Source organism: Ictalurus punctatus, chromosome 2, assembly GCF_001660625.3.
Source record: "Ictalurus punctatus breed USDA103 chromosome 2, Coco_2.0, whole genome shotgun sequence".
Lineage (NCBI taxonomy): Eukaryota > Metazoa > Chordata > Actinopteri > Siluriformes > Ictaluridae > Ictalurus > Ictalurus punctatus.
The window spans coordinates 28,895,554-28,923,206 of NC_030417.2; the positions used below are offsets into that span (position 1 = coordinate 28,895,554).

The following is a 27,653-nucleotide window of genomic DNA, read 5'->3' on the forward strand; positions in this document are numbered from 1 at the left end:
TAGCCATTTTCCCTCCCCGGTGTCATGTGACTTGTTAGTGTTACAAGGTCTCAGGTGTGAATGGGGAGCAGGTGTGTTAAATTTGGTGTCATCGCTCTCACACTCCCTCATACTGGTCACTGGAAGTTCAACATGGCACCTCATGGCAAAGAACGCTCTGAGGATCTGAAAAAAAGAATTGTTGCTCTACATAAAGATGGCCTAGGCTATAAGATGATGGCCAAGACCCTGACACTGAGCTGCAGCACAGTGGCCAAGACCATACAGCGGTTTAACATTACAGGTTCCACTCAGAACAGGCCTCGCCATGGTCGACGAAAGAAGTTGAGTGCACGTGCTCAGCATCCTATCCAGAGGTTGTCTTCGGGAAATAGACGTATGGGTGCTGCCAGCATTGCTGCAGAGGTTGAAGGGGTGGGGGGTCAGCCTGTCAGTGCTCAGACCATACGCCGCACACTGCATCAAATTGGTCTGCATGGCTCTCATCCCAGAAGGAAGCCTCTTTTAAAGATGATGCATAAGAAAGCCCGCAAACAGTTTGCTGAAGACAAGCAGACTAAGGACATGGATTATTGGAACAATGTCCTGTGGTCTGATGAGACCAAGATAAACTTATTTGGTTCAGTTGGTGTCAAGCGTGTGTGGTGGCAACCAGGTGAGGAGTATAAAGACAAGTGTGTCTTGCCTACAGTCAAGCATGGTGGTGGGAGTGTCATGGTCTGGGGCTGCATGAGTGCTGCCGGCACTGGGGAGCTACAGTTCATTGAGGGAACCATGAATACCAACATGTACTGTGATATACTGAGCAGAGCATGATCCCCTCCCTTCAGAGACTGGGCCGCAGGGCAGTATTCCAGCATGATAACGACCACTGCCTTACTAAAGAAGCTGAGGGTGAAGGTGATTGCCTGGCCAAGCATGTCTCCAGACCTAAACCCTATTGAGCATCTGTGGGGCATCCTCAAACGGAAGGCGGAGGAGCACAAGGTCTCTAACATCCACCAACTCCGTGATGTCGTCATGGAGGAGTGGAAGAAGACTCCAGTGGCAGCCTGTGAAGCTCTGGTGAATCCATGCCCAAGAAGGTTAAGGCAGTGTGGAAAATAATGGTGGCCACACAAAATATTGACACTTTGGGCCCAATTTGGACGTTTTCATTAGGGGTGTACTCACTTTTGTTGCCAGCGGTTTAGACATTAATGGCTGTGTGTTGAGTTATTTTGAGGGGAAAGCAAATTTACACAATGTAAAGTAGTGAGTGTACAGCTTGTATAACAGCTGTATAATAGCAAAGTGTCATTTCTTCAGTGTTGTCACATTAAAAGATATCAAACATTTACAAAAATGTGAGGGGTGTACTCACTTTTGTGAGATACTGTATGTGGAGGAGTATAGATCATGATGCAGCAGTTTGAAAGTATGTGGTTGGCTGGCTTCGCGTCTCTCCGAGGAAACATATGTTAGCCTTCACCTTCCCTGATTGGTAGTTGTTGTGTGATAGGGGAGAGCTGGGTGATGGGTGGATAACTGGCAGGTGATCAAATTAGGAAAGAAAAATGTGTGCATCTTTTGTACAAAACATCACTCTGACATGGAGCTTTGCTTGCATTTTAATTATATTCATCAATAAAAACAAGATACACCATGTAGTAGTAACCTAATGAAATTTAGTTTAATAATGCAGTCAGGCCACACGTTTTGTTCAAGTGTTAAAGTTGGATATAATTGGTTAATTATAATGGCTTCTTGGGGTATGTGAAGCTCACTTTATCATACCAAGAGACTTTGTCATGGACACAACGATAACATGTAAGAGAATGAACAATAGATGAGCTGTACGGCGTTGTATGAAGAACAGTGTTTATTCTGTTTCATGCAAATTATTACTCACATACAGTGCATCCGGAAAGTATTCACAGCACTTCACTTTTTCCACATTTTGTTATGTTACAGCCTTATTCCAATAAGGATTAAGTTCATTATTTTCCTCAAAATTCTACAAACAGTACCCCATAATGACAACGTGAAAGAAGTTTGTTTGAAATCTAAGCAAATTTATTAAAAATAAAAAACAAAAAAAGCACATATACATAAGTATTCACAGCCTTTGCCATGACACTCAAAATTGAGCTCAGGTGCATCCTGTTTCCACTGATCATCCTTGAGATGTTTCTACAACTCGATTGGAGTCCACCTGTGGTAAATTCAGTTGATTGGACATGATTTGGAAAGGCACGCACCTGTCTATATAAGGTCCCACAGTTAACAATGCATGTCAGAGCACAAACCAAGCCATGAAGTCCAAGGAATTGTCTGTAGACCTCCGAGACAGGATTGTATCGAGGCACAGATCTGGGGAAGGGTACAGAAACATTTCTGCAGCACTGAAGGTCCCAATAAGCACAGTGGCCTCCATCATCCGTAAATGGAAGAAGTCTGGAACCAGCAGGACTCTTCCTAGAGCTGGCTGCCCGGCCAAACTGAGCGATCGGGGGAGAAGGGCCTTAGTCAGGGAGGTGACCAAAAACCCAATGGTCACTCTGACAGAGCTCCAGTGTGTCTCTGTGGAGAGAGGAGAACCTTCCAGAACAACAACCATCTCTGAAGAACTCCACCAATCAGGCCTGAATGGTAGAATGGCCAGATAGAAGCTACTCCTCAGTAAAAGGCACATGACAGCCCACCTGGAGTTTGCCAAAAGGCACCTGAAGGACTCTCAGACCAAAGATTGAACAAAGATTGAACTCTTTGGCCCAAATGGCAAGCGTCATGTCTGGAGGAAAACAGGCACCACTCATCACCTGGCCAATACCCTCCCTACAGTGAAGCATGGTGGTGGCAGCATCATGCTGTGGACATGTTTGTCAACGGCAGGAACTGGGAGACTATTCAGGATTGAGGAAAAGATGAATGCAGCAATGTACAGAGACATCCTTGATGAAAACTTGCTCCAGAGCGCTCTGGACCTCAGACTGGGGCGAAGGTTGATCTTCCAACAGGACAACGACCCTAAGCACACAGCCAAGATAACAAAGGAGTGGCTACAGGACAACTCTGTGAATGTCCTTGAGTGGCCCAGCCAGAGCCCAGACTTGAACCCGATTGAACATCTCTGGAGAGATCTGAAAATGGCTGTGCACCAACGCTCCCCATCCAACCTAATGGAGCTTGAAAGGTCCTGCAAAGAAGAATGGGAGAAACTGCCAAAAATAGGTGTGCCAGGCTTGTAGCATCATACTCAAAAAGACTTGAGGCTGTAATTGGTGCCAAAGGTGCTTCAACAAAGTATTGACCAAAGGCTGTGAATACTTATGTACATGTGCCTTTTTTGTTTTTTATTTTTAATAAATTTGCAAAGATTTCAAACAAATTTCTTTAATATTGTCATTATGGGGTATTGTTTGTAGAATTTTGAGGAAAATAAGGAATTTAATCCATTTTGGAGTAAGGCTGAAACATAACAAAATGTGGGAAAAGTGAAGCGCTGTGAATATTTTCCGGATGCACTGTATTTGCTATAAGTGGAACTGTTTTATGGAAAAAGAATAACCGACTGACTGTAATGTGTTATTGAGACCATAGATCAGGGGTTGGGAACTTTTTTGGCTGAGAGAGCCATGAACGCCACATATTTTAAAATGTAATTCCGTGAGAGCCATACAATATTTTTAAAACTAAATACAAGTAAATGTGTGCATTTTATGTAAGACCAACACTTTTAAAGTACAATAAGTCTCTGAATTCTTTTTAATAACGTTGTTATGCTGTTGCTAACCAATGATGAATAAAGTACTTCTTACCATTAATGCGACTTCTGGTGCTGCATGGTTTTGCTGATGGCTTTGTAGTCTGGTTGATATGTGGTGAGGTTAAGCTTCATGCAGGCGTTGAGACATCCATCCTTTAAACATGATCGTAGGTTGATCTTAATGTTCTTTAGATGTGAGGAAGACTGCTCACATGCATACATAGAGCCAAACATTGTCAGTACAGCAATACTCACACGCTGCAGTGTGTGGTATGTGACGGGAAGCGCGTTCCAAGTTTTGACAATCAGCTGGTCCGCGGGTTGAAGTTTTTTCATTTCTCCCCACTTGTGTTTGCTCGCCAACTCTACTTGCTGTCGTGCAAGTCTTTCCAAATCTTCATTCAGTGACTTGAACTTATTCACCCACATGTCTGAGGCCTTCAGGTCAGCAGCTTGTAGCTCAAAATCTCTGACGGAGACACCGGGGATATAACTCATTTCGGCGCTGTCCACTGCACACAAGTGTGGATGGGTGATGAACTTAAAAAGACGAGTGCGCTCACGAAATTCTCCAAAGCGCGCTTTGAATGACTGCAGGAGATTAGATGTGAAGCCTGCTATGTAGTATGGCGTGTGTCGAAGTGCCGCTTTATATTTGACCGTTTCATCGATGCAATTTTATCATTGCATATTAGACACACTGCAGAACCTGCTCTCTCCACAAAGGCGAATTCCTCTGTCCATTCCTGCTGAAAAGTACGATACTCATCTTTTTTTCTTTAAGCCATCTTCTTCGATAAAAGGATTTCTGCAATTATCTAGCTGACTACTTGATTAAAAGGAGGGAAGTTTACTTCCTGACCTCACAACGACCCGTGTACGTTACGCTTTATCTAATAAAAATTTGTTGTTGTCCCGGAGGACAGCTGTGATTGGCTCCAGCCACCCGCAACCATGAACATGAGCTTTAGGAAATGAATGGATTGAAATACATGAGAATGTTTTATATTTGTAACTTTTTTTTTTTTTTTTTTTTTTTTTTAAAGATTTGTCTGCGAGCCAGATGCAGCCATTAAAAGAGCCACATCTGGCTCGCGAGCCATAGGTTTCCGACCCCTGTCATAGATGATCACAGGGGTATGTACTGTAATGTTTGCTGTGGGGAAGCAGTGTAACAAGGAAAAGAGCAGAATGTTCCTGATCCAAGAAAGTTGGACTTTCATATTTCTTGCTTCTAACTAGGTTTTGTCTTTTAGTAAAGCCAAGAGCCCCTCCAACATTCCTCATGCTGGGCTTCCATATGCAATAAAAGATGAAGGGAACAAATCTTGCTAAAGTATTAACAAGTTACAAGTGTGGGTGTTCTTTTTATCCCTTCCTTAACTGTTTTCATCTCTCACGATCATTGAGCCATTATCAAGAACAATACTCAGTCAAATTTAGTCAGCACGTATCAACACTCACCTTCTAGGAACATGCATGTATATATTTATTTTTAACTCAGAATAGGCCCTGTGATAAAGAATAGGTTTTGTTTTTGCTCCTGGTTGACTTTCTTTCTTTGTGTCCTATCCTGGTGCCCACACCCCACTGGGGTCATTTGTATAGCATTGAAAGGAGCGGTGGCCACCGTCCCTACATATACACTCACACGAAAACACACACACACGCCCTCCCTCTCTCTTCCCGTGTGCCACAATGAAAGCTTTTACCAGGCTGTTCTGGTGACCTTTAGTCTCTCGTTGTTTAAATGGCACTAAGCTGAGCAGGCTGTTGGACAGCAGTGAAAACACACCCAGCAAGGATGAGCCAATCTGATAGACCAGCTGTGCATAACATGACCACAGGGTCACATTTCAGGCGGCCACTTTGGTCTAAATTTGCTGTAAAGTAGTCTATGAACTAGTACACTGGTCAACCAGTTTCTGTTGCAGTTACGCACATCCAATATTTTTTAAGCATAAAAGAACTGCTGAGCATACACTTGGACACAAACCATTCTCTTTAAGGTTAGTTCATGCTTTCGTGGTTGAGTTACATGCAAATTACATTGGTATGGGTGTGAGCTCACTGTGATCAAAACATAGTAGTAGTCACAGCACTAAAGTGCAACATTTGTGAGGTTAGATGTCAGCTGTGTGTGTTCCTCAAATCCATAAACAAACAAAATAAAGGCGAATATCTGGCAATGGAACAATTGCTTTGCAGTGATTTATATGGAGCTTGCAATGGGATATTGGGGATTTTTTTTTTCTTTTTTCATAGACTCGTTTGTAAGCCTCCTCACAGCTCCAGGGTCCTCAGTTCAATCCTGATCTCAGGTTACTGTCCGTATGGAAGTTCACACCATGCTGGTAGGTAGATTGGCAACATTAAATTGCCCCTAGGTGTGAAAGTGTGTGAATGTATGTGTGCATGATGCCACATCCAGGATGTATTCCCACCTCATGTATCCGCCATGAGCCTGACAAGGATAAAGCAGTTTCTGAAGATGAAGGAATGACGAATTACATGGACATACATGTTGCACAGCTGCTTTTAAAAAATCGAAATTATTAGTTTAACTAATTTATTTAAATCTAAATTAGTGTTAGTTGAACACCCTTAAGTTTTAAGTTTGAACACCTTTAAGATTTTTAGAATACATTTCCATAAAAATGTGTTTACCTCACTAAGGGTGTAATGATGAGGCTTATTGTATAGTTTGATGCAAGACTCTCTCTAAACATATAAACTAAATCAAGCCCACAGTTCCTCTTTCTCAAATCAAGAGCAGCTACTGGGATTCTCCTAAGCATACAATAGTATTGTGCCAAAATAGACAAATGTGGCTACACTACACTGGAACTAAAAAATAATACATACACTTCCCTTCCGTGTCAGTCTCTGAAACGAGATGAAAATGCAAAGCAACACACATGCACATGCAAAGTAAACCCTTTCCTGCAAGTAGACAGCCTGTACTCTGTGCTAAAGAACCGGATTCAAAGACACATAAAGCAGAATGGCTAGCCCCATGCTTCAGACCCCCTTTAGATTCACACCAGTGAAAGCTTGGTCAGAGAGTCAATGTTCAATTAGCCATGTTTAATTTTGTTGCATTATAATGCACAGCTTTTGTTTTATGTGCCATTAGGAGATTTTGAATGCAAGAGATTCTACATATCATTATCACATGAGCTGTTATGGTCCATAGTTTTGTCATTGTCATGATATAATTTGATATTTTTTAAAAATGGACCATAGTTTAGTGACTCCAGTTTTTTTTTAAACATGAACCATCATAGGTTCTCTAAGAAGAAAATTAAATCTTTAATGACGATTGGCTGTTTATACTCTTCAGGTATCCGCTTCAAGTTCAAAACATCCCAGTCCAAGTCCATGACAATGTGAATCTTCAATGCAAATCAAACTTAACCACTTAAAATCAATGTGCCGTATTTATAGCCATGAACTAATCACTAATGGTTAATTGTTAAATTATTCATAGCCTTGAAATTTTTTAATTGAAAGTATAAATGTGTGGGTGTGAATCACCAGGAATGCAGAAGGTTATGTACTGGAATATGGCTCTGTTTTTCCTACCATAATATAGAAGCATCAAGTAATCTATGATCTGTTGTAATGTATCTATAATCGAGATTGTTTATCTGTGCTTGTTTCACCATTGTCTAATCCACCCTTGTTGGACTCAGTGTTCTGAGTGGTGGAAGTTTCAGTCTTCAGCTCACAGTACTGCTTTGCTCATGTGCTTATAGATATTCCTCCTGTTCTCCACACAGACACTTTGGCAATAATTCAGGCTTTTAATGATTAAAAGCACAGAGATGTTGTGCCATCCAGAATTCTTCTGCTAAATACTTAGCTGCACATTTTTCTGAGAGCCTGGTGAATTACTCGGATCACAGTGTAGTGCAGTGCAAGAGGATTTTTATGATCCTCATTTGACAGTACGAATAATTCAGTACTCCTTTGAGGAGTTTTATCATCAAATTGATACCTCTGCTTTTTATGGCACTTGTAATCCATTGTTTTACTTGAAAGGCGTGTGATACGGTTTGTAAATGTAGGCAGCACGAATCTATAAAAGAGAAGGAAAGGGAGTGTGTACAAGACATTCCTTATCACTTATTTTTTAAGCATGCAAAATAGGGTTCCAAAGACCATGGGTTAAACTTCAGTTAGGCCAACTATTTTTAGGCTGCTTCCTGACTTCATGAAGTACATAACCAACATGAACATCACCTACATGATCCTCCAGTGAGGGTGAGTGAAGGCAGGGGAAAAGAAAAAAAATCATCCATTGATGGATCCATCATTTTGGGTAATTTTTGCGTCCAGATAGAGATGCATTACACAGTAAACACTCCACATAAAGGAACACTTAGACATTTTACACCTGTGCAGGTCTGTGTCTTTCAGCAGAAGTGTATGGGAGGAGCTAGGACCACACCACATATATCACCACATTGATCAGCTGGGCTGTAAAAAACATAACACACACCGGTTTCTCTTTGCCATCTTTGGGAGTCTCGTAACTCATTTTGAGGCAGGTGGAGGTATCAAGGTTCTTTTTTTCTAATCAGTGTACAGTAGATTTTTTGTCTCCATAATTTTGCAGTGTAATGGGTTAAATATAAGCTACTTGTTAAAAAGTGTAGCAGTTTTGGTAGAGCTTTAGGAACTTTTAATCTGGAAATATTTTTAAAGGTAGGGTCAGGGTTTTTTTTTTTTTTTTTTTTAAGATTTGTAATATTTGGTGTCATTCTTACATGCTATAAGCTGACAATAAAATACAGTATATGCTTGAAAAAACTACATCTTTATGGTGTCCAAGATTATGTAAGCACGATAAAAAAAACGATCTGGTCTAATTAGGACAAGGTGGTGTGTGTATTTGCCTGCCAATCATTCAGTCTCTCAATTTAGAATCAGATATTTGATTGGGGTGTGGTTTTAGAAAGAACACTGAAGGGAGTGTAAATTTTGAATTTGCAGCTACACATAAATAACATCCATATTTGGTGTCTAGGAAAACCCATCAAATGTCACTATGGCTGAATTGTCTGACTCGTTTTTTTTGGCTCATGATATACTTTAATTTATAATTGTGCCTAGGCTTTCTGCAAAGAAAACTTTGGGTAAGGAGCCCATTTAACCACCATAGTGAAAAACCATCAGTTTACCTTAAGATGTGCGAAACCTTGCTAGTTACTGTAAATGTGATTTCCTAACACAGTGAATGCCACACTTTGAACATGTTTTTGTATAGATATGTGCCATAGCAAAACAACCGTAAGCCATCATTCAGTTTGTAATCAGATACTGACTGTCTAAATGTCCACAATGCTTCTACGCTGTCACATCAAAACAGAGAAAAGTGCTTGGATGCTCTGCACTGATGACAAAATTCTAAAAAGTTTGAATGACTTTATAGAAAAATTAAATATATACAACATAATAGTGAATTAATCAGGGATTATTATTTATGCACCAATGTTAGTGTGACTTACACTTTTTCCTTTATAAACATATAATTATTTGGTAAAGTGTTTACCATATAAAATATCATTTGTATAGCTGATTACTTGCATATTGAATTCAATTTAAATGAAATCAGGAAATAGTAGTTGCCTTTGGACAATCGACGCTTTGGTGTGTGTTAGTGGTATTGAAATGAAATCTGCTATAATGTTTCTTCTGCATGACACCGGCAAAAGAGAAGGATATTTCAGTTTCAGAACTTCATATAGTAGAAAATGTCAGCCTTTGACTATGTGAAGAGTTTTTCCAAGGCCAGCACATATAAATTAACTACATATAAATAACATCCTGCTTGCATGCTTCTGTTTTTTTGTGGTTATTTGTGTTTGGTTTTCTTCCTTATTAATAATTCTAGAAAGATGGATGGAAAATGGATGGAATCTTGAAGATTCATATGGCCAAGTGATAGCACAAACCCAGCAGTGCAGAGTGACACAGAATGAGGCAGATAGAAAGACAGCTTATCTGTTGTTTCCATGGAAAACTTTTTTTTTTCTCTCCACCGTTTCTGAATGGGCACCAAGCCCCTGGAACCAGACAAGTTTTTTCTGTCCAGATTTCTGAGCAAATTGGCTTGTGTTAGTGCTAGATGAACTCTTCTGTTTCTACTCACCGTTCAAATGCATCTGTTATGCATGCTGATAGGCAGGTCACAAATAACTCTTGACTAAGCATGTTGTGGGTGGATCCTTTCTCTATAAAAAAATTTTTTTAAAAAGTGTTATATTTTTTTACTGTAGGCTTGTGTGACTGCATTTTAATCCCTCTTTGATTGCAGTGTGAAGGAGCATGCTGGGAGGAATATGAACCCAGGATCCATGCTGGTTGAGCACCATTTTAATTACAGTAGCCTGCTCTAAGAGAGTGTACTGGAAAACAAGACCATCTGGGATTCATTGTCATGGGAGGGTTGCGGTTGATTAAATGGTTGATTGTGTTGAATATTGCAGATACATGTACCTGGAGGTGGTTCAGCTCTGTGTGTGTGTGTGTGTGATGGAGAGAGAGAGACTAATTACTGTGATTTATCTCTATAGGGGTGGTGTTGAGTGAGCTCTCTGAAGCCCACAGAAAGGTCCTTCTTGAGCTGGAAGAGAATGTGAGTATTTTCTAATAAACTTCACATACACTTGTTTTCTGAGCCAAACCTCTGAGTTTCCTTTTCCTTACCCTATCACCTAGCTTTATTAGCAGAGAGTCAGTTGTTCTATTTATGCACTTTTTGGTTTTTAAATTAAGGATGGGGACTTTCATACTTCCCTACAGACACAGAATGCTGTTGTTTTCTTATCATTATGGGATTGTCTTTTGTACTGTTCAAGCACAAACCCACAAAAGGGTTAGCCTCCTGAATTTCCTCTATTATTCATTCCCAAATTCAGTTCTTGTTTCTGACAACTCATCATTCAGATTCAAGGCAAGATAAACATATAAGGAGCTAAAAAAAATGGGTTGGGGAATAAGTGTACCTGCTTGGATAGTAATGTTTAGCAGACAGGTTTGAGCATGCCTTGTGCTGCACCTGTGGCCAGCTTTGACAAAGGAGCGGCACACCGCATTAATGCAACCCAGATGCTTTCTGCTGGCTCATCTGTCCCAGGTGTGGCAGGTTAATTGATATTCCCACAAACGTACAAACAAAAGACTTGGTGTTTAATCTCCAGAGTGCCTAAACCATGTATTAAATTATTAAAGTTAAGCATATTAAATATAGATTAGGCAGGTCTTGAAGTTTTTTTAATTTGTTACATCAGTTTACTGTATTGGGATTAATCACTGTTCACAGGTAGTATCTCAAAGATCATCTTTTCAGATCCAGACACAGTCTTGGGGTAATAAAAATGAACAATGCTCCTGAATTTTACAGTAATTACATAGCAGAATTCCCATTTAATAGTGTTGTTCAGTTGCAAACCAGTTATAGTTGACTCATCAGTTGATTCTGCCAGACTTTTTTTACCAAGCTTTGCATCTCTGTTGACATGCTTAAGGCAGTTCATTTGAATGTGCCTCATTTGACATGTCTAATGCCGTAAAACAGTTGATACATATAAATCTTATTGAAGGGATGAAAGGTTTATTCAAGGTCTACTCAAGCTCTCAAGCAGTTTACTGTGAGCAGTGTGGACAGGAAAACAGGTTCCAGAAGCCCTTAAACATGCAATATGGACCTTTCATAGCATTAGAGAAAGGTATAAAAGGACATCAGATGTTAAGGGATGCTGTCATCAATAATAAAATTCACAATTTATAAATGGAAGAAACTTGGAAATAAAGACACACTCAAAGAGTAGAAAATGACCAAAAAAAACCTGCCAGTTCATTGGTGGCACTTTTTCACTTGAGTGTATATTAAATAATACATGCCTGCAATTATCCAAAAAATAAAAAGACCCGGCTACATTTTGCCAATCTTCAATCTGTGCCCACTGTAGCCTCAGATTCCTGTTCTTGGCTGATAGGAGTGAAACCAGGTGTGGTCTTCTGATATTGTAGCCCAGCCTTCTTAAGGGTTGACATAGTTTGTTTTTAGTTGCTTTACTGCTTACCACAGTTGTAAAGTGTGGTAATTTGAGTTAATGTAGCCTTCCTGTTAGTTCAAACCAGTCTAGTTATTCTCCTCTGACCTCTCATCAAGAAGTCATTTCTGCCCACAGAAAGGTCATTGACTAGTCTCAAGACTACTGTGTGAAAACCAGTTTATGAAATACTCAAACCAGCCCTTCTTACACCTTCAACTGTGACATGGTCAGTGTCATTAAGATCACATTTTCCACATTCTGTTTGATGTGAACATTAACTGAAGTTCTTGGCCTGTATCTGCATGACTTTATACAGCTACTGATACTTAATTGGATCATTGCAGGGCCATTTCTAAGCAAAACAAGGTGTGTAAATTTCTATATGAGTTCCAAGTTATGTGAACATGATATGGGGAGATCCTACTAGCTGAGCTGATAACGTTGAGCTGGAGAATTGACCATTATTTTTCTCGTGTTTTATTATCTGTACCATTGAGGTGGGAATTGTGGTTCATATCAAGTAGGTCGATCAGCAAGGTTTTTACAACCATATTATGAAAGTTTACCCAGTCACTTTGAGTAGTTAGCTGTTTTAAAGTCTCATTTATGAAACTGTCATTGCATTATGGTATTTGAGGATTTTCCATCATGTAGATCCATCATGCATGATGCCAGTTTGAGACATTCGAGTGGCTGGAATATCCGTGTGCAGATTATATGGTAAATCAAATCCAAACCTTTCCTTCACACAGAATCAGAATCTCACCTGGGCGCCACAATGGCCTGAAACGGCCCTGGATATTTGCATGAATGAGCAAGTGTACAGGTATTGGTGATAAAGTGTACAGAGACATTACTAGATGACAAGGGCAACTTAGACACGTGCCATGGACCAGGGTTTACTATCAGCATTGTAAAGAATTTATCTTGCAAATCGTTTGACTCCCAGTAAATGGAAAATTACAGTTGGTCCTATATATTCCCATTTTATACTGCTTAATATTACACCAATATTAATTCATACATACAAACACATAAGCTCATCATGTAATATATTTTTACTGTTTTTATGGTGTAATATGTAAAGGCTTGGCTGAGATAAGGTCACTTATCAGATGTTTTTCCATCTCCAGGTTTCTGGGTTTTTTCCTCCACATAGTAACAAGAGGCTAAAAATAAGCTATCTAATGAAACTGGAAAGAATAGAATGAAGAAAACACATATGTGAACTGTCGGACAGTAAAAGATTGGCAGTGTGAAATCTCTGCTTGTTCTTGTAAACCAACGTTCTGAATGAACAGATAAATAAATAAGCATAGTGGGAAAACGAATCCTAGCTGAATGACTTGATTTGAAGAAGTTTGAAGAGTTGGCAGAGGAGAAAGGGATGGTGGGAACCTGACAGTTTTCACAGGGAAATAACAAAACATGATTTCATTCACTGAAGGCTGGGTTGTGTGTGCGCATGTGTTCGGGTGGTAATGGAGTCTGTAGGTTTGTCTCTGGTCTCTGTTTTTGACTCATCTTTTTTTATTCAGACCCTTATCACTGATCACTTTAGCTTATATAACAGCAGCCAAGGCCTGTAGTGCTATACTCAATTACCTCTTTTCATGTTTTTTTGTGTCTGTTTGTAGTTGTGTCTAACACATTCCCACCACTAATGCAGTTCTTTATGAAATACCTTATAATGTCTTCTTTCTTTTGATCCATCTCTGCTTCTCTACACAGTTCAGACGCTTCCATCGAGAGATTATTGCTGAGCTGGACAAAAAGACCGACATGGACATGAAATACATGACCGTGAGTGCGATATTAACTCCACAGGGAGACTAGAAATGGAGTTTTCCATTAGAAATAGACAGTGACAAGCAGTCATACAAGTTCTGCACTCCAGAGACCAAAGTCTCTGAATCATACATCATTTTAGTACACAACACACACACTGCAGTTACTCTTAAATAGAGACACAAGGACAGTCCCTGTAGTACAAGTCTCTGCCTGCCAAGCACTTTACACTCTGATTGAGTGGCAGCAGTGATAGAATTTTCTGTCCGTCCATAGGCCACGTTTAAGAAGTATCAGATGGAGCACAAGATGAAGCAGGACTTTCTGGAGAGGTCTCAGGCTGACCTGAAAAAGCTGAGGAGGAAGAGTCAAGGAAAGAATGCGCTGAAGTATGAGAGCAAAGAGAATGAGGTGAGAGCTTGAACACTCCATGCCATATTCAAATCACCATCTCTCAAATAGAGACAACTGTGTTTCATGTGTTTATGAATGAATAACAGTGATTAGACTTTGTTTATGAAATCCACAGATACACCCTAGATCACACCCATACCTGGACATGTACACACATTTATTTGACTCGTAGCAACAGTTAAAAATGAATTCACTTACCAGCATAGTTAAAATGCAAAATGACTCTGGCTATTCTTTTTAAGGTCAGAAATATGTCACGTTAACTGGAATTTATCAATTATCAGCCGATGAAGAGGGTCATCTACAAAGAGCCAGTGCATCTCTATGTTTCTGCCTCCACATTATTGTGCGAGTTTTACTTATTTATCTATCTATTTATTTATTTGTATCTCTCCCCCCTTACATTCTGTATGCTGTATTTTGACCCTCTCTGATGAACACATCTGTCTGTCCTTCAAAGGTTATAATAAGACATACATTCTCCTTTCCAGCCCAGACATAACGCACTGGCTGAGTCATCTCTAAGGCTACATTCACATTACGCAGAATGAAGTGGCACAAATCCGATTTTTCTGTCATACAGATCTATTTTTTCAGCAGTGTTGTAGACACAAATCTGAATGTTTCAAATCATACCCAGAGCACTTTTATATATAGTCCTAGATTAGCTACAGTATGTATCTGATGTGTTGCCATGTGACTTGAATGAAAACATTAGATCAAAATTCATATCACTTTTCCCAACATGCATGAGCATATGATGTTGGTAGCATTAAAAACATCAAAAGACTGCAACAACAGTGGTGACTATGTTCAGTGGAAGGATGGGAAAATTGGAGATATCTAGGGAATCAAGCAGAACAGGAAGGAACGTACTAAAACTGAGTAGTGTTTGAAACAATTGCCCAACAAGTCAGTGTGTGTGCAAGGCGTTTTTGGGGACATGTGCATTCATGTTAAAGACAGATGTGGATCACTTGCAGTTACAAATATGACCCATCAAAATGGACGGATCCAGTCTGAGCAAAAATCAGAATTGTGCAAAGAAGCTTATATGTGAACGGAGCACAATGCTTCTGCAATTCTTTAGGCTTTTTACACGCATTTGTTTGTTATGGTTGATCCTTGAGTATTCAGTACAGCCACAGATTAACAGTACCGTGGTCATCGATTTTTATATTTCAGTCAGAGCCATCTATCAATCATGTAGGTCTAGTTTTTAATGCTTGGGGTATTTTAGGAGATATTTTTTCAAGGTCAGATTATCATGTATTTTTTTTCCACAAGATAAGATTTGTATGGAAAATTAAAGCATTACTTCATGTTTATTAATTTCTGAAATTATTCTGGCTTGAAATTGTAACATGCACAATGATTTGGAAAGTCAGTTGAGAGAAAATGCTTGTGTATTTAAAATTTCTCTTAATTGATTGGCTATATTGGATAACAACTGTATCAATTAGCAATAATAAATATATACAGCAAAAGTGAATCTACATGTTTAGGTAAATGGGGAAAAAAAAAAGACTCAAACTAGAATGGTGTGTCTCTCACTGTGTCTGACATTACTGCTGATTCTTTTCCCGAGTGAAATTTACGTGTCCATAGCAACAGGCTTCAGCATTTATCAGTTTATAACAGAGGGTCTCAGGTAAGGCTGCACGATTATGGCCAAAATGATAATCATGATTATTTTTGATCAATATTGAGATCACGATTATTTATCACGATTATTCATTGATTTTAGGGACAACATATTTTTACTGCACTTTCACATTTAAATAAACAGACCACTGCTTTCTCCTCCATGTTGTGCTACATTCCTGCTAATGTACAACTCTCTGCATCAAATTAGACTGATCCTTAAAGTGCATCATCTCATAGAAGCAAAATATAAATACAATTGTACCCAAAATATAGGATAAGTAAAAAAATAAAAATGCCATCAACAAAATGAAAATATGCATCAAATATAACAAAATGCAACCAAATGAAAACAGTTCAGGCATATGCAGAAAAGGCAATAACAGTGTTTACAGGAGGAGAGACGTAGCCAAATCACCCAGTAGAGTGGTGCAGGGATGACATAATTTTGTACCGGAACCCGGAAGTTAGCATCACACTGATTCTCTCGACAAAAACCCAGTAGGATTTTCACATAGGCTTTTGGATTATTGCAAAAAATAAGCTCTGTGATCAACAAAAGTTTACAACACTAACACGTTTTGTCCATCAAGATAATTTTCACAAATGAACACAACTTTTATGAAGTTTGAAACCTAAATACAATCGCCAGAAATAAACAGCTAACCGTATGCTGTAAATGAACTACATACACCACGGTCGCGCGACGTCAACGTCGCCATCACCATCACCATCACCATCACCAAGCTTCCGACAACTTTTCCAAACTTGATTTAAAAACATTTTCCATAATATGGATTTACTCTGTGGATGAATCTACATCCACATTTTTTGGGGGAATTGTACACAGCAAAGATGAACCAGTTTAACTGCAAAGTTTTTTCCTGTTCGCCTTGATGTTGTCTAGGACATTAAACGACGTCGGTAGTCCCATTTAGCAACATGTTAGGGTCACGATTTCCCCTCGCACAAGTGCTGGAGCTTGCAGTGTGCTCTAAAAAACCTGAAACGAAGCTCGTCGTGCGAGCACTAAAATGCTAACTCGTTTCCGGGTTTTGACATACAAAATGACATCATCCCTGCACCACTCTATGGTGACTGGCTGTAAGTTTAGGAAGTGCTTGACTTGATATACAGCAGAGTTTTCTATGAGCAGAGGAGGAACTTTTAAACGTCCATATCGCAGTCGATCATGTTCATGTAATCGTGGGCAGTCAAAATTGTAATCAAAATCAATATTCGATTAATTGTGCAGCCCTAGTCTTTGGTGATGAACATGAAACTCTTTGTGTAAAACTTTCCCACCTGTCCTTTGTATAAGCAGTCTGTGCATTATATGTCCCTATCAGAGATACTAAGGGTACTCCGAGAGAGCAGGAGCTACAAATGCTTTATTTTTCTATAAAGTACAGCAGAAGCTGGTATAGACATTATGTATCTCTTCCTGGGTTGTTTAGGAGAATATTGCAGACAAAGTAGATATTAGCACAGCTGGCCTGGCTGTTCCGTCATTGATGGTGTGCATGTATGTCTGTGTGTGTATGTGCATGTGTATTTGTGGGATTTTGCCTGCTTGGTTCACATGCTCTGGCGCCTCTCCGAGAAATACACAGTTTGTTTGGCTTTGCTGTTTGCACAGGCATGAGACATGGCTAGCCCAACGTTTCTGGCATTCAAAGGAGGAAGCATATATATAAAAGGGAAGCAGTGGGACCTTTGATCATCGTCCAGGTCCTTCCTGTACCACTGAATCTAATTGTTTTGGGGTTTTGTTTTTTTTTTATTTTTTTTATGTACACTACCTGTGCCATAAAAACAATATAATGAAGTGCCTTTTTAGAGAATGCTCATACATTTTGATCAGAGGAAACACTGTATGCAAGCATGTACAGTAGCATGCATAATCTGTGAAGGGAGGTTTGTGTTATGCATTTTAACTAACCATAACCCTTTTGAATAACACAACCAGCCTTTGTCTTGTGGTGATCTTTTATGCGTCAGAGGGATTTTTACCCAAGACTGGAAACTATTTCACATGTCTTGTGGAGACTTGAAATATACTTGAGTCATATTGCATGATTATGTCTCATCAGTCTACAAGTTGGAGAGGAGAAAATGAGACAGAGTAGTAGAAGGAAAAGAGAGCTTGAATCATTAAAATATTAATACTGGGTAGTGGTGGGGAATGGCTGTATGCAATTTTACTATGACAAATGATCCATATATTAGCTGGTAAGATAACAGTCTTGACTGTGGTCTGTTAGTCAGTGATATGTACACTCCCTGTCATTCTCTGCGTTTTATAAATCAGGGTGGGTCTGTGTAAATCATACACTACCATTAGATGTTTTTGATCGATCACCCATAACTGTGTCATCATTAAGCTTATGGACATTTTATCAAACACTTGTCTACAATTCTGTAAATACTGTTCTACAGCCTCTAAAAGATTAGCATAGGTACATTATCCCAGTTTGGACCTTGACATTTATTAATCTTATCAGTCCTCTTTATTAAAAACTCTTTTTGAAAGTGGAATTGCACTCTGGACAAAATAACATAAAAACCAGTCTGTCCCCATCCATGTCTCATTCCACTGCCACCCTTCCTGTCTTAAAAGATAAGGGAGACTTAAGATTAAGTATTCTTTTCCATTAAAAGGGCTGAGAGTAGAGATTATACACTCTGATTGGTCTCTTTGTGGTTGACAATGAATAAGCCTCATGTGGGCCATTTTTGTTCTTCACAGTGGCTTGTTTTCAGTGAAAGCCAAGAAAGCACACTAGACTTATGAGACAGCCGTTAAGTGTTTTCTTTTTCCCCCAACAGTGTTTGGAGACCCTCACACACCGCCAGATGGACATGCAGAAGTTTATTGCAGATGGCTGTAAGGAGGCTTTGCTTGAGGAGAAGAGGAGGTTCTGCTTCCTTGTGGACAAACATTGTACTTTCTCCTACCAGCTAGCAGGTTTCCATGAAAAGGTTAATTATATTAAGCATATCACATCTAGGTTCTGTTAGATCAGTCAATCTTTATTTTTATCTAGGAGTACTTTTTCAGTTTGCATCCTGTGTATATTTGGAATGAAAAAGGAAAATGTTACAATTTATCTACAAAATTGGAATTAACAAATTTACAAGAGCATATTAAACATGGACATACCCTGCAACAAGACAATCATGTAGCATATGGCAAGAAGTCTTGCCAAGAAATTGTACCAGATATTTAAAATGAATGAATGAAATATTGTAACCCAGAGGATCACAGAGAAAGGCAAACGTTTGAATATCATCATTTAACTTTTTTTCATTGTTACTTTCCTCATTTACTATACACCACAGGTTCCCAGCTCTGGTCCTGGAATACCCCCTGTCTTGCACATTTTAGTGTTTTCCCTTCTCTTACTACACCCGATTCAGCTAATTAGCCCTTCCTTAATTGAAGTGGGGGTATTAGGAAGACACTAAAATATACAGGACATGGGGTACTCCAGAATTAGGTTTGAGAGCCTGTTCTATACACTAGATATTGCATTCAGAAGGCAAGGTCAATTCCAGACTTGTTTTTCTAAGACAAGCAATCATGATTATAGATAGTATCAGTCATTATGGTTATTGAAGACATGAGAGATTATTACCCCTGAATATTTTACTGAATATGTTTTCAATAGTTTTTATTAACTGGTATAATGTGTTCTCACTTTAAAGGCCAAGGATATACTAATAGACCAGATACCTAACTGGCAAGACAAATGTTCTGATATTACCAACGTTCCAGACAGTGTGATGTCAATGATAGAAGGTCTACGCACTCCAGTGTCCATAACCCCTCAGGCCTCTCCAGCCATAAAGCGCCACAGCAGGGTAGGTGCTTCTCAGTCTGAAAACAAGAGATGACACATGTACAAAACATATTCTGTTGTAATCTATGTATTTCACAAGGTAGACACCAATACTAATACGGAATATGAAATATTGGATGAAGTCATAGTAATAGGTGTAAATGCCACAGCATTCATTCCTGTCTTGTTCATTCAACTTCTAAGCATGCTTCTGAACACCAACTTTGTAATAATTTCACAGAACAATTCTGATGCAATGATTCCACCTCCTGCACCCCCACTAAAGGCTCAAACAAGTCCACTAGTGAGCCTGTTCAACCAAGATACAGCAAAGCAAGAAACTGTGACCGGTAAGGTGTAGTCTAACAAATCCTATTACAATAATTTTATTCTGGATATAATTTAAGCGTCAACCTGACTCTGGATATAATTTAAGAGTTAACTTGACTATAGGTCTATAACTACCTATAACTATCTTTACAGTTTCATACTACATAAAATTAGTAAAATCACTTCATACCAGATGGATCAGGATCGTCACAGTATTTCGTGTCACCACTTAATTGGCAGATAATAGTAATGATGGGAGTCAAATGGTCAGGTCCATTTCGATGGCTACAGGACTGAACAATATGAGCCAGAGGCCACGCGTCAGGACTATCTTCCCCCACAAATCTGGCAATAACAACACCCTGCTGAGCTTTGATGAGGGTGACTTAATCATCCTGCTCATCCCTGATGAGAGAGACGGCTGGCTTTATGGGGAATTGGAGAAGACGAAACAGTAAGGCACCATATGAATTCACTTTGCTGAACTACATTTGGTATTGACAAGTGTTTGTTTACATTCTGTATAGTTAACTTCAGAACTATTGACACTTTTTATGAATAGTAGTAAATATTTATATATATATATATATATATATATATATATATATATATATATATATATATATATAATGAATAAGAAATAAATATATGAAAAATAAATTGAATTGTGTTTAGTTTTATTATAACAATATATTTTCATATTTAAAAAAAAAAGTACCTAAGTACTGCATTGAATGCTAGTTATGTATGTAATTCTGGTTGTATGAACCCCTGATAACCACCAAGGGCAGCGTGTAGCACCTGGACACCTTGTACTCTCACATGCCAGGGGCTATAATTAACACTTGGATCAAGTCTTGAGGAACTGGACTCACCTTAAGACTGCCCTTGAAGATTCCTACTGGGAGGGACCTTGTAGAATTTGGAAAAAGTGCATGTTAATGCCCAGGAAGCACACTTTAAATAAGGCCCATGAGGATGAAATGATCCTTTCGGAGTGGCATGTCACAGTAGGGAGTGGGGGTCCAGCCTGTCTATAGGTCAAGGTGATCATGTCCAACATCCAGTGGGCCAGCCTTTGCTTACCTACATAGAAAAGCAGCAGTTGGACAATCAGACGGCTGCAGTTTAATCTAAACATCACCATACCATGCATACTGGGCACAGCAAGGTATGCTCATTAGGTTTGGAAAGGTCAGTGGATTGATTCACAAAATTGACTGGGGCCAGAAATCATGAATTCTGCCACAAGGTCAATGTAGAGTCTTCTGTTCACCAAGGCATGCAAGGCAACTTAGTGTAAACAGTGCATGTTATGTTATGGGGGAACAATGCTAATAGCGTGTAAGTTCCACTAATCATCTGTGCAGTATATTTGATGAACATGCAGAGGGAGGAACCGACTCAGCAGAAATGGAGATAAGTAGTAAGCATCACTCACCGTATGGTCAGTTGAAAACTATTCAATGCACATGAAACCTATGAAGGTGAACATATGCAAACAGAGAGCAGTGACTGAGTAGCTATATTCAGGCTGTAGCATTCTACAAAAACTGCTTATAATTTAGAAGAAAACACCTTACCCCAGGCAGAAAGGAAGGAGAGGAGTCTGTCCCTAGCTTTGGAAGACAGGACACCTGCAGCTTTGAACATGGTCACAAGCTGATAAGTTGAAAGCTCCATATTGTATTAATGTAGTCAGACATGATCACAAGCTAAAAAGAGAAAGTGAATGATTGCTGAATTACTATGGAATTCGTTTGCAAATACTGGGTCACTATGTAACCTTGCTGAAAGATTTGCACATGCAAAAGGAGGTGTAACAGGAGGTTATATGAGAGACAACTGGTATTGGCAATCCAGCAATTGTTAACTGTGAAGACATTCCTGGAATGAATAATAGCACAGAGTCTGTTCCTGTATTGTCTAACAAGCTTGTAAACACTTGTAGAAAGTTTTAGGTTCTCTGTAGAGTACTTTACTTTATATTCATAGTTTTGTGCATGAGCACTTCCCTCTTCAATTTAGACCTCAAATCCACTGCCCGAGATGGCCATTGCAAAATCCTAATTTTATGTTTCTGCAACTCATTATATGGCCAAAGGTTTGTGGGTACCTGTTCATCACACCCGCATGTGCTTGTTTAGTTCCCCCTTCTTTGCTGTTATAATAACTTCCACTTTTCTGAAAAGGCTATCCACTATTTGGCTCGTAGCTGTAGGGATTTGCTCATTCAGCCACAAGAATATTAGTGAGGTCAATCACTGATGTTGGGCAAGCAGGCTTGGGGTACAGTCAGCATTACAATTCATCCCAAAGGTGTCCAGTGGGGTTGAGGTCAGGGATCTGTGCAGGCCACTTGAGTTCTTCCACTCCAACCTTGGCAACAGAGGCACAGGGGCATTGTTATGCTGGAAGAGGTTTGGGCCCCTTAGTTTCAGTGAAGATAAATTGTAATGCTACATCATACAAAGATATTCTATACAGTTGTGTGGGGAAGGCATACATACAGTCACCATTGGAAAGTATTGGAACAGCAAGACCAGTTCGTTTGTTTTTGCTATACACTGAAGACATTTGGGTTTGAGATCAAATGATGAACATGAGATGATGGAGCAGAATTTCCTGTTTAATTTTCTCATATTTATATGTAGATATGTTAAACAACTTGGAACATGACACCTTTCATTTGAACTCACCTATTTTTCAAGTGATATTGAAAATATTGTAACATGTGACTGACAGGTTTTTTTTTCTTTGTTTGTTTGTTTTTTTTGTTGCCCAGGTGTGCCCTGTTAGACTGCTTATTTAAATAATTTCTAGCTCTGAGTGTGTCCTTTTGGTTTGAGCCCTGGGGTTTACCTATGAAGACTACATTTGTTGTTAAAAAGGATCAACCAGCATGATGACCAAAGAGCTGTCTAGGGGGGGATAGGCAAATTGGGCATAGCCAATACAACAATTTGGAATGTCCTGAAAAAGAAACCACTGGTGTACTAACAATCAAACAGGTACACCAGCAACAGTTCATCGCAGAAACATTGTGAAAGCTGTGAAGAAAAACCCAGAAACAACAGTCGGTGACCTCACCAAAAGGCATCACAGGGCAGGGGTGAAGGTATCACAACCTACTGTTCGAAAAAGGCTTTGAGAGCAGAAATATAGAGGCCATACCACAAAATGAAAACCACTCATCAGCAGTAAGAATCAGAAAACCAAATTGGAATTTGCAAAGAAATACAGAGATGAGCCACAAGAGATCTGGAACCAAGATTAACCTCTACCAAAGTGATGGAAAGGCCAAAGTGTGGAGAAAGAAAGGATCTGCTCATGATCCAAAACATATTAGCTTATCGGTCAAGCAGAGTGGAGTTAATGTCATGGCTTGGAATTGCACGGCTGCTTCTAGAACAGGCTTACTAAAATTTATTGCTGATGTAACTCATGATGGCATCAGCAGAATGAATTCAAAAGTTTACAGAAACCTTCTGTCTGCCAGTATACAGAGAAATGCATCCAATCTAATTGGGAGGAATTTCATCATGTTGCAAGATAGTGACCCAAAACACACTGCCTGCTCAACAAAGGGCCTCATCAGGGGGAAAAAGTAGAAGATAGGTTGGCCAAGTCACTCAGCAGACCTTAACACAACCAAGCATGCATTCCACCTCCTGAAGAGGAGGCTGAAGGGAGAAACCCACCAAAACAAACAACAACTGAAAGAAGCTGCAGTACAAGCCAGGGAAAGCATCACAGAAGAAGAATGCAATGGTTTGGTGATGTCAGTGGGTCACTGTCTTGGTGCAGTTACTGCAAACAAGGGATATGCAACCAAATATTAAATGTTATTTACTTTGAGACTATTGGACTATTGGTTCCAATAATTTTGCACACCTAAAACTGGGTGGTCTGCCACCAAAGGTGTCATGTTCTAAGTTGTTTAACACATCTAGATGTAAATATCAGGAAATGAATGCTGAAATTCTGATTTATTGTCTCATATTCATCTTTTGATCTCAAACCCCAATGTCTTCAGTTTATAGTAAGACAAATGAATTGGCCTTGCTGTTCCAATACTTTTGGTTGTAGCTGTATGGGTGTGAAGGTTGGGTGTACACAAACCTTTGGCCATGTAGTGTATTTATGTTGATTTGGCTGTTTCTTGTTGAAAGATTCTTCTACAAGTCTTAAACGTGTAAGTTGAGAGTTAAAATATCAATAGACTCCACTCATTTTTGGTGGAATTCAGATTTTTATTAGATGAAAGAGTAGACTAAGTTCTTTGACAGTCTTAATTTAAATGCCTGTGCAAAAAAATTGGTAGTAAGTCTAGCTTCAATTGTACCATGACAAATAACTCAACCATGCTGCATTGCATCTGCTCAGGGCTTTTCACTGATCCAACATAATCACTAGGGCTATTGTAGAAGGCTCAGTGGAGAACATCAGTATACACAACTGTCCGTGATTTTCAGCAAATCATCTGTAGCAGAAAGAACGTTGATTTCATTCATGTCAGCTGAATAACTTTTATAGACCTGACAGGGCCACTAGCTTCTGAAGAGTTTTCTAGAGAGGTGAACAGAACCAGTCAGAGCACAGCTGCAGAAGAATAACAGCTATGTGGGAGAAAATTGTCGGTTTCCAGCAGTACTCCAAATATTTATGAAGCCTTTCACTTCAGCAGCCTTAGAGTGAGTTCTTCCAGCTGGTGTTAGTATGTGTTTTAATCAGATGCATTCAGTTTCTGTCCCTTAGGAATACCAACTGACATTTCACATTGTCAGGGTGCAGTAACGAAGTCACTGTATTGCACAACAATATTTCTCATCTGTATAGAGTATTTTCTACTTTAAAGCATAAGAGTAGTATTAGTGTATAAAGCAATTTTAGTTAAAAGCAGCTTTAACATTACATTAGCTATGCAGAGATTATGTCCATCTAAAACAGGTGAAAAGCAAGATTAAATTGGACCTAGAACTTCTATTTAAAATCAATTTTATCCTTGTTTAATATCATTAATAAAACATTCTTCTTTCTTCTAATGTCAAATGTACTCATAAGGTGAAAATTAGAAACTTTTGGGTGAAGGGGCCTCAATCACATATCCCTGCTTTTTATGATCAGGCCAAATGACTTTTGATTTTGACCTATATAGAAGTTTGTGTTAGTGTAAATCTAACAGGTTTATACCTCTTTACTCATGACCTGAAATATGCTTTAAAATGACTGACAGATTAACTCCATTTTGCATATACAGACCGTTTCCTAGTTATGTAAGCCAGAGGATGAATTGACACTCAGTAGATGCATCAGCATAATTTCAAGCTGAGCACTTGGGTGCATGATGCATTCATTAGATACCAGATGAGTGAAACTCAATACAGCTATTTGTCCAGATAGTGCTGCAGAGTAGTGGTGGTATTTGGTATCGAAAATAATTCTCTCACATTTTCTCTGCTTATCTTATCTTTGTTCTTGAGAAAGACATTTTAAAAGAGAAGGTACTCATGCCTGTATCTATATATGTTTTCAGTCATCCAGGTCATTGAATCATCTAGTAGCAGTGAGTTGTGAGAGTTGTGTGAAGTGAGAAGTGACTGGACTCATCTGAGGGACTTTCATCACTTCAAGTGGGTCTTCACACCTTTGATGTGATAAAGGTTATTAAGGTTACAAGGAGGCATGGATTGATGTGAAGCTGCCAGAGTAAAGGTGCTGGAGTAAAGAGACCATTATAAGTAACTCAAGGTGCAGATGATCTTGTCTCTCTTTCTAAGCAGTTGTTTTCTCTTATGGAATATTTACAGTGAAGAAATCTCAAAACTCAAAACCTGTAGGTACACAGGAGAGTCTTGACTACAGGAGGTAGCCCTCCTGTGTTGGTTGTTAAACAGCAGTTATGTTTTTCCCTTGGCCAAGTCTACATTCTTCATTGCATTGTACTTCATATACAGTGTTTCTTGGGTTCTGTTTAAGTGTATGATCTTTTATGTGTATAAATTCTGTCCTATTACTTGGTTTGAGCATTGACATTTCTTACACACCATCAAGGTAAGAGACCGCGATGGTTAGTCTGATTTGCTCATCACTTTTGCATGATGGTTTCACAATTATGTTGGGCCTTTGCTGATTTTACAAAGTGACGGGTAGTATTTGACTCAGACGTTCTGCATATGGGCCATGGAATGTCTCATATATTTTGTATACATTTCTGGCCACAAGCTTCAGTATCTTCTGTGTATATGCACATTGGGCCTAATTTGTCAGTGTTTTATGTCATTGTAAATGGCACACTTATATAGCGCTTTTATCCAAAGCGCTTTACACTGTGTCTCATTCACCCATTCGCACACACTCACACACCAATGGTAGTAGAGCTGCCATGCAGGGTGCTAACTTGCCATTGGGAGCAGCTTGGGGTTCAGTGTCTTGCCCAAGGACACTTCGGCATGTGGAGTCATGCGAGTCGGGAATCGAACCGCCAACCCTACCATTAATGGACAACCTGCTCGACCACCTGAGCCACAGCCGCCTCATTGTTGTATGTAAATGTTTGCATAAACCAAACAAAAAAAATTCCAGACGGATTAACAAAAGTTTTCAGAAATTCAGATTTTCAACGTACTTGCATGCATATGTAGATGAATGCCAATCACCAGTAAATATAGTGACACTGCAAACCTCCATAAAAGTTCAAGTGCACAGACAGCTGTGAGCACGAAACGATAGATCATAGTAAAACCTCAAAGGCGTAATGGAATTTTTTTACTCAACATGATCAGGGTGAAGCCTAATGATCAAAAGTGAAAATTATTTTGACTCTCTTCTATGACAAAAAATATTTCATATTATATAATATTAACAATAAAGTGAGCACTAATCCTCCATCAGGTGAGGAATTTGTTTACAGCTTATGGCTATGTGAAGACAGACTGGCTTCTCCTCTGTTTATATGGTGGCATGTCTTTTATAATTGAATGATTAGTTTTATTTTTCTTATTTTTTGGGTTTGTGTTTACTCACTTTTTATTTTTCATATACTTTAATCAATGCCAATAAGATCAAATATCTGGTTTTCACAAAAGTTTCTTGATGGTATTCTTAGTCCCTGACTTGGGGAACTAGCAGGAGGATGTGCTTTTGATAGAGACTCCAAAGCACTTATCTAAGTCACTCTGGATAAGGGCATCAGCTAAATGCTGTACATGTAAGAAAAATAAGCAATTTAAACTCAACAGTACACCGATCAGCCATAACATTAAAACCACCTTCCTAATATTATGTAGTTCCCCTTGTGCTGAGAAAAAAAGATCAAAGCATGATGACCCATCAAAGTATGGACTCCAAAGACCTCTGATGGCCTGCTGTGGTATCTGGCACCAAGACATTAGCAGCACATCCTTTAAGTCCTGTAAGTTGCGAGGTGGGGCCTTCATGGATCGGACTTGTTTGTCCAGCACATCCCACAGATGCTCGATTGTATTGAGATCTGAGGAATTTGCAGGCCAAGTCCTTGAACTCTTTGTCAATGTTCCACAAACCATTCCTGAACAATTTTTGCAGTGTGGCAGGGCACATTATCCTGTGCAAGACCTTCACAATGTTACTATCCAAAACCAACAACACCAGAATTAAACACACTGGTTTTTGTTGCAGTCTATGAATATATTGTCTCTGCAGTTTTATTATACAAAGTTTCAAGTTGTTGCAATCTGTCTTCTCAGTATTTGCCACACATTTTTTTGTGGATGAGCAGTTCACCTAATATATATATATATATATATATATATATATATATATATATATATATATATATAT

General features: G+C 39.1%; 1 protein-coding gene across 2 annotated transcripts in view; it reads left to right on the forward strand.

The window, feature by feature from the left end:
- baiap2l1b (BAR/IMD domain containing adaptor protein 2 like 1b) overlaps positions 1 to 27,653 on the forward strand; it is a 54,875-nt gene that overhangs the window by 20,302 nt on the left and 6,920 nt on the right. For both annotated transcript variants that reach the window (XM_017489025.3, XM_017489033.3), the window contains exons 4-10: positions 10,330 to 10,391; positions 13,546 to 13,617; positions 13,879 to 14,013; positions 18,490 to 18,642; positions 19,369 to 19,524; positions 19,744 to 19,852; positions 20,073 to 20,286. In XM_017489025.3, the coding sequence (XP_017344514.2) occupies positions 10,330 to 10,391; positions 13,546 to 13,617; positions 13,879 to 14,013; positions 18,490 to 18,642; positions 19,369 to 19,524; positions 19,744 to 19,852; positions 20,073 to 20,286 (901 nt within the window). The remainder of the gene's footprint in view (positions 1 to 10,329; positions 10,392 to 13,545; positions 13,618 to 13,878; positions 14,014 to 18,489; positions 18,643 to 19,368; positions 19,525 to 19,743; positions 19,853 to 20,072; positions 20,287 to 27,653) is intronic.